The following is a 7,615-nucleotide window of genomic DNA, read 5'->3' as shown; positions in this document are numbered from 1 at the left end:
CTAAAAAGGCGATGACTAAAAAGCATAGCTCAAAGCTATGACTAAAAAGCCGCATGGCTAAAAGTGGACTTGAAAGCACATGACTAAAAGCGAAAAAACTAAAAGCTAGACGCAAAAAGCAGCTAAAAAAAACATTTGTGGTGCCAGGATCTGATTTACGAACATCCTGTGTCTTGGGTCTTTCTGTGGAATTCGGCTCCTTGTGTTTCAACCATGTTCTTGATCGAATCTTAAATTGTCTGATTGGGTCTGATACCCTACAGTATTATAATCAATGTTCAAAAGAACTGTGCTGCTTAATAGTTTTGTGGAAACTGTAATACATTTTGAATGAAAAAACGTTATTCATTTGAAATAAAAATATTTTGTGACATCATAAATGTCTTGACTGTCACTTTTGAGCAATTTAATGCATCCTTGCTGCATTAATGCATTGATTTCTTAAAAAAAAAAAACCTTACTGACCAAACATTTGATTGGTATTGTAGATAGATAGATTGCACAAATGCATTTAAATGGTACCCATGTACACAAGATTCCAAAACCACATTTCTGTTTCTAAATAATGTACATCTGTGGATTGACATTTTGTTTATCTACAGGCCATCAGAAGAAGCTGATGCTTGCTGTTAAGAAGCTCAGTGACGTCCAGAAGGCACGTAAGAACCAGGCCGAGGGGCAGGCATTGCTACAGCGCAGGAGAGCTCCTCCCACCCTCGAGCTGGTGGCCATCGAGCATCACGACAGCTCCGAATGCCCCTCGTCACCTCTATCACCAAAGATGCTCACCTTCCAGGACAGTGAGCTGAGCGTTGAGCTACAGAACGCCATGGCTCGCAGCGGACACGGTGGAGGCCAAGATGGTTTCGGAAACATGAGTGGAACATCCATGCGTCTTAGTCAAGAAAGCATCGGTACACGGTCAGGAGGGTCAGGACGGTCGCAAGAACGTCCAATGGCATCGGTAACCCCCAACAGCCGCTCACAAGAGAGCCTAGGCAGTATGGACAACAGTCCCAGCAAGGAATCTCAGGATAGAAGCCAAATATCACCTGTAAAAATGGCACCAGTGTTGCCGCTACAGCATCATCACCCCTCATCTGGCAGTCCAGTAAGGACGCCACCCATAACTACTAGTAAAATAGCACGTTTCGCATATCCACCCGTCCTCACCAAACCTAGACCGGTGGTTTCTCCCTCTCAGCCCCATCATGGATCACCTCATCAGAGGGCCTTCAACTACCTGCAGCATCAAAACTGCTATGCCAACATGGGAAGCCCAAGTCCAATCAGAGCCCCGCAGCCAAACGGGGACCCGTCCCGGTCCAAAAAGCGCACTCAGAGTCTTTCACGCTATGCTATGTCGGATGGAGAGAATGAAGAAGATGACATCTCAGCCCCTATGACAACAACCGCCAATGTGGCGTCTTATGCCACACTCACTCGCAAGCCAGGCCGCAGCCAACCATCTTACAGTTCCAGTGAGCGCCAAGTGGGCCGCAGTCATTCCTTCGCCATACGTGCCAAGAGGAAAGGTCCTCCTCCTCCCCCTCCAAAGCGACTAAGCTCTGCCCCAAGTGGGGCAACTGCAAGTGGGGTTGAAATGGAGAGCGCAGGAAGTGTCAGAAGCATTGCAGCCAGGCTGGAGAACAATACAGGAAGCCCCAACAAGGCATGTAACAGCCTTGTTTTTAAAGCCATGTCCCCAGCCATCTCGCCAAAAAATATGGAAAACCGTAGGAGGACCACTAGTGAATCTTCAACGTATGAAACGAAGCATGGTGGAGAAAATCCTGCTGGTGAAAACCTCAGCCCTCTGAGGAACCAACAAAGTTCAACATCATCACAGGAGAGCATACCTTTCGCAGAAGAGGGCAAAGTTACCATCAAACAAAGGACCAAAATAACATCCGCTAAGATAGAGTCTGAGGCCGCTGTTGAAATTCTGAAGCCGGTGCAATCTATCAAATCATCCCTAGAGGTGCCGGAGTTTAACTTAAAGGAATCAGACACAGTCAAAAGGAGACACAAGCCAAAAGAACTGCAGATGAAAGGTCAGGGCAGCAGCATGCAAATAGGAAATGAGAGGGCCGCTGAGACTGAGATGGTCTCGCAATGCATGCAGAATGGTGGATTGACAAAAAATCCTTATAAATCTAGCCTCTCTCCGAAACCAGGCTCTCCACATAAACCTCCCACCCCTTCTAAGCCCACACGCCATTCTTCTGCAGCAAACTCAGGTACTGCAATGTGTTAAGGCTATTATTTAAAATGGGAAAGAGCACTGTATATTTTTTTAATGTGAGTTTGAAGATTGTATCAGAAAAGGATTTTTATTTTTTAAAAATATTTTACAATTTATTTATTGAATTTATTTAAATTTATTTTGAACAAATACTTAACTACTTCCAAGCATACACTACCATTCAAAAGTTTGGGGTCAGTATGATTTAATTTAAATTTAATTTTTTATTTTTGAAATAAATTAAGTACTTTAATTCAGCAAGGATGCATTCAATTGATTAAAAGTGACAGTAAAGACATTATAATGTTACAAAATATTTAATTTAAAATAAATTCTGTTCTTGAAGTTTTTATCAATTAAAGAATTATGAAAAATGCATCACACTTTGCACAAAAACATAAAGCAGCACAGCTGTTTTTAACATTAATGATAATAATAATACGAAATATTTCTTGATCACCAAATCAGCATATTAGAGTGATTTCTGAAGGATCATGTGACACTGAAGACTAGAGTAATGATGCTGAAAATTCAGCTTTGCCACCACATTACATTTTTTTTTTTTAATCAATAAATGCAGCCTTGGTGAGCATAAGATACTTTAAAAAACATTATAAATTACTTACCGACCCCACACTTTTGAACAGTAGTATAGTTATGAATGTGTAGGTCTTATAGGCTCATTTACAGCAGAACTGTGTTAATGCCTGAAAACAAGATGCTTTGAGTGCATGCTAGAGATTATATCATTATATTTGTCATTCTCAGCTTTAAATATCAGCATTTATTTCCATCAATTACCAATAAATCACATCAGCACTCATGGATCTGAAAATTGGTCTTTATATGCACGATATGATTTGAATTAATGTACAGGAGGTCTGATCACACATTAGAGGCGTTTAAAGATGTTCCTCTTAATCTGTCTTTATTTACAGCTGTAAATGTCAAATATATATAATTAAAAAAAAAACTAATTTTAAATGATCATTTATATAAAAATAATTTCCCGTTTTAATCATATAAAACACATTTATACTTAAAAAGTCTTGTAGGGTTAATCTGCTTGATGCTTTATTTGGAATTTTTCCATTTTTGTGTGTCAGCCCATTTTACTCAAAAACAGTCAAAAACAAAAATATATAGGGCATAACTTTATTGTTTTATTCATCAGGATTGATTGGATCAAGTGTTATTTTAGCGTTTTTATGAATTTATTAATGTCATTTTATATTTTTATTATATTTAAATTAAACAAAATTGTATTAATTCTTATGTGCTTTTGTTTTTTAATATATATTTCTATTAAGCTTTATTATTATTTACTTTCAGTTTTAGTAATATTAGTACTTCAACTTAAACACATTTCAGTTATTTGCCAAGGCAACATTTGTCATTTTTTCAAATGTAAGCTTCTTAAGTATCTAAAATTTGTATTTTATTTTAGCTTTATTTCAATGTCCAAAAACGTTGAATAATAGTTTTAGTTTATTAATAATAAATGCACTAATTGATGCTACTGAATTAGAAAACTAGCCCTGGGATCCTCACATACGTTTGCCCATGGTTCTATTTATTAACGTATGCTCTTACTAAATTATTGTTCTATCTCCACCTTTTGGCTGTGGTCAATTTTCTTCAGGAGTGACAGTCAGTGTCGTACAGAGCGTGGCCTTTGCCGTCTCACCTCCCTGTAGTCCTCTGGCTCGCTGTCCACCAAACAAAGCAGCTCAAGGTCAGTCTGTACTGGCAGGAAAGCCACAGGCTGTGACGGAAGGCCAGAACGTGCTGGTCCACAAACGACTTGAGCAAACCAGCACGTCTCTCGAGGCAGCACTTAAAGTTGTGGAGAAGAAGTTGGCTCAGGAAGATCCAGCAGACAGGTAACACAAACCACTTATGTTTGTATGTTTGTAACTGTCCTTTTTGTCATATAATAGGTCAGTAAATGTATTACAGCTTGAATTCACTTTTTCCACACGGTAGAGGTAATTCTGTATTCTATATTTCGATGAGACAGGTTTGCAGATGGTCCTATAATGACTGAATGACCGCTTGTCACAACAAGCCCGCTGGGAAATCTAGCAATAAGTGATCTATCTCCCTTCAACTAGTGTGTTTTTCCTTTGACTCTGATCGTTTTGGCTGCGATGAAGACCGATTGTTGATGTCCTTATCTCACGGATGGAGACAGATGGTGTCTACAATTTGGACTTTTCATTTGACTCCCCTCCTATTTTGTCACAACAAATCCACTCTCAGCAGTGTAGCTGGTCAATCTGTCTGTGTTGAACCACATTTTGCATTTTGAACAGATTTAGCTCATAGCGGAGCATATGCTAATCCAAGATAAACCCCCTGTCATAGTGTTTTAAATATATAGATGTTATGAATCTAATCCTGATGGTCCTGACTGGTACTGATGCTGTCATATGAGTTGAACACTATATACTGGGTCTCCCTTTTTTTTTTTCTTCTTTTTTTTACATTTTTACATTTTAAACAGTAGTATGCTACTGTACCTTATAATATGACATCAGCATTTAATTATATATTAATTTAATAGCATGATATATGAATGAATTTAGTAATAGACTACTGTTCAAAAGCTTGGGGGTAGTAAGTGTATGCATGTGTTTTTATATATATATATATATATATATATATATATATATATATATGTATATATATTAGTGCTGTCAATCAGTTAATCACCTGAAATTAATCACGATTAATCCCACCTAACATTAAAGTTTTTAAGTATACTTTTATATTGCGAATAATTTCACATTAAATCTTAAAATTAATGTAGAAACAACATAAAGACAGTACATTTTTAATATTTGTTTAATGGCATCTTTTTTTATGACTGAAGGTGAGTATCACTGCAATACTACTGATGTCTCTAGGAAATTTTTATTTTTTCCTAATATTTAACCACATACTATAGCCATTCAACACAGTATTTGAGAGCTAAAAATAAAAAAAAAACTTGAGACTTAAAAAAATAACTTCTAATTTAAGTGAACTTATCTTCTCCTTATCTCACGGATGGAGACAGATGGTGTCTACAATTTGGACTTTTCATTTGACTCCCCTCCTATTTTGTCACAACAAATCCACTCTCAGCAGTGTAGCTGGTCAATCTGTCTGTGTTGAACCACATTTTGCATTTTGAACAGATTTAGCTCATAGCGGAGCATATGCTAATCCAAGATAAACCCCCTGTCATAGTGTTTTAAATATATAGATGTTATGAATCTAATCCTGATGGTCCTGACTGGTACTGATGCTGTCATATGAGTTGAACACTATATACTGGGTCTCCCTTTTTTTTTTTCTTCTTTTTTTTACATTTTTACATTTTAAACAGTAGTATGCTACTGTACCTTATAATATGACATCAGCATTTAATTATATATTAATTTAATAGCATGATATATGAATGAATTTAGTAATAGACTACTGTTCAAAAGCTTGGGGGTAGTAAGTGTATGCATGTGTTTTATTTAAGTGAACTTATCTTCACAATCTTCACATAAACCCATTATAATAAATGCCATATTTACCTGTGCCCTTCAGCAAGTAGGAAGTATCCAGAAATTGAATATTTATATTGAAGTTATCAACACTAAATTCTAAATTAAATATAGATGAATCCTTAAAGCTACAAAAGTTATTGAATTATTTTTTCTTTTGTTCTTTGATTAACAGACATCACAGTAGCTGGGTTATTAGGTATTTGGCTGCTATTACTTTTAAGAGCTGCTGCTGTGAACATGATGCAGATCTGACACGCATGTTCGTAGTTTTTGTGCATGCAATTGAAGAGCACGCGCTACGATCACAGTATAACGGCTGACAGGACAGGAAAATTTGATTTTACTGACATATGACCTGACAACATCTCATCTAACCGCAGTTCACTGTTGTTCTGCTGAAGCTCCTCGTCACCAGTACCGTTTCTGTACTTGTTTGACTAGCGCCTGGAGCTGAGGTGAAGTGGAGTGCGCGTCTGAAAAGTCTCCTATTTGATGTGGTCGTAAAGACATTCTACGTCTAAATAAATGCAATCCTTGTCAAGAAAAAAAGAGACAGAAGCAGCATTTGTGAGTGGGGTGGCCAACCCTAGCTCTGCCCATGTGTTAACTGCATCAAATATATTTAACACTGTTAAACTGGAAAAATTTATCGCCTGCATTAACATGCTAATTTTGACAGCACTAATTAATATATAAACAATAAAAACAGTATTATTGTGAAATATTATTACAATTTAAAATAAAAAATATTCCCATAATGGCAACGGTGAATTTTCAGCAGCCATTACTCCATTTTTCAGTGTCACACAGAAAAAATTATGTTTTTCTACTTAAAAATTTCACATTTAATTCAACGTGTTAAATTGTGTTTCTTGCCATTTTTGTGCTATATTTTTTTGTACTGTAATTTACTAGCAATTAAAAAAAAAAAAAAACCTAAACCAGATTTTTTTTGCACAGTCCTTCAGAAATCATTCTGATATGCCGATTTGGTGCTCAAGGAACTTTTTTTTTTTTCAAAGCTATTGTGCTGCTTAATATGTTTGTGGGAGTGGTTATACTTTTTCCCCCCCCAAGACATCTTTTGTAACATTATAAATATATTTTCGGTCACTTTTTATCAGTTTAATGTACCCTTGCTAAATAAAATAATACATTTCTTTTAAAAAACCTTGCAAAATCCAAACTTTTAAATATGCATATTAATTAAATGTGCATATCAGTATATTATTATTTGAAATAAAAATGGTTATTTTGGCTATATACATGGTTAATGTTATCTCCAGTTCATCTATTACACTGAAAGTTGAGATGAATTGCATTGCATTGAAGGAAACTACTCCCACAGTGCATCTCCAACAGTTGCTCATGGTCCTGAAAATTGCAAACTCTCATTGAAATTGAAAATGACTACAGGTTGCTGTCAGTGTAAACACTCCTTTATTAAAGGGGTCATATGACGTTGCTAAAAAAGAACATTATTTTGTGTATTTGGTGTAATGAAATGTGTTTATGCGGTTTAAGGTTAAAAAAACACATTATTTTCCACATACTGTACATTATTCTTTCTCCTCTATGCCCCGCCTTTCTGAAACGTGTCGATTTATACAAAGCTCATCGTTCTGAAAAGCGAGGTGTGCTCTGATTGGCCAGCTATCTAGTGCGTTGTGATTGGCCAAATTATTTGTCAGCATCATAGACTGTATAGGGTCAGCATGCACGCCGAAGGAAAAACAGGGGAACTGAATTCACCGGAAAACCGGCATTGTAGGCTACTCTCCCAGAAACAGTCCTTCGTCCTCCATAAATGCCGCTGCCACATCTGAAT

At 36.7% G+C, this 7,615-nt stretch overlaps 1 protein-coding gene across 4 annotated transcripts in view; it reads left to right on the top strand.

Moving 5' to 3' along the window:
• Positions 1–7,615, top strand: part of LOC107660851 (CASK interacting protein 2) — a 66,188-nt gene that overhangs the window by 57,864 nt on the left and 709 nt on the right. For all 4 annotated transcript variants that reach the window (XM_016450275.1, XM_016450277.1, XM_016450276.1 and 1 more), the window contains 2 exons: positions 603–2,240; positions 3,888–4,128. In XM_016450275.1, coding sequence (XP_016305761.1) covers positions 603–2,240; positions 3,888–4,128 — 1,879 coding nt within the window. The remainder of the gene's footprint in view (positions 1–602; positions 2,241–3,887; positions 4,129–7,615) is intronic.

This window comes from Sinocyclocheilus anshuiensis, unplaced genomic scaffold (genome assembly GCF_001515605.1).
Source record: "Sinocyclocheilus anshuiensis isolate Anshui unplaced genomic scaffold, SAMN03320099.WGS_v1.1 scaffold2562, whole genome shotgun sequence".
Taxonomy (NCBI): Eukaryota; Metazoa; Chordata; class Actinopteri; order Cypriniformes; family Cyprinidae; genus Sinocyclocheilus; species Sinocyclocheilus anshuiensis.
The sequence above is the reverse complement of the archived record's forward strand: the minus strand, read 5'-3'. Positions and strand labels throughout refer to the sequence as shown.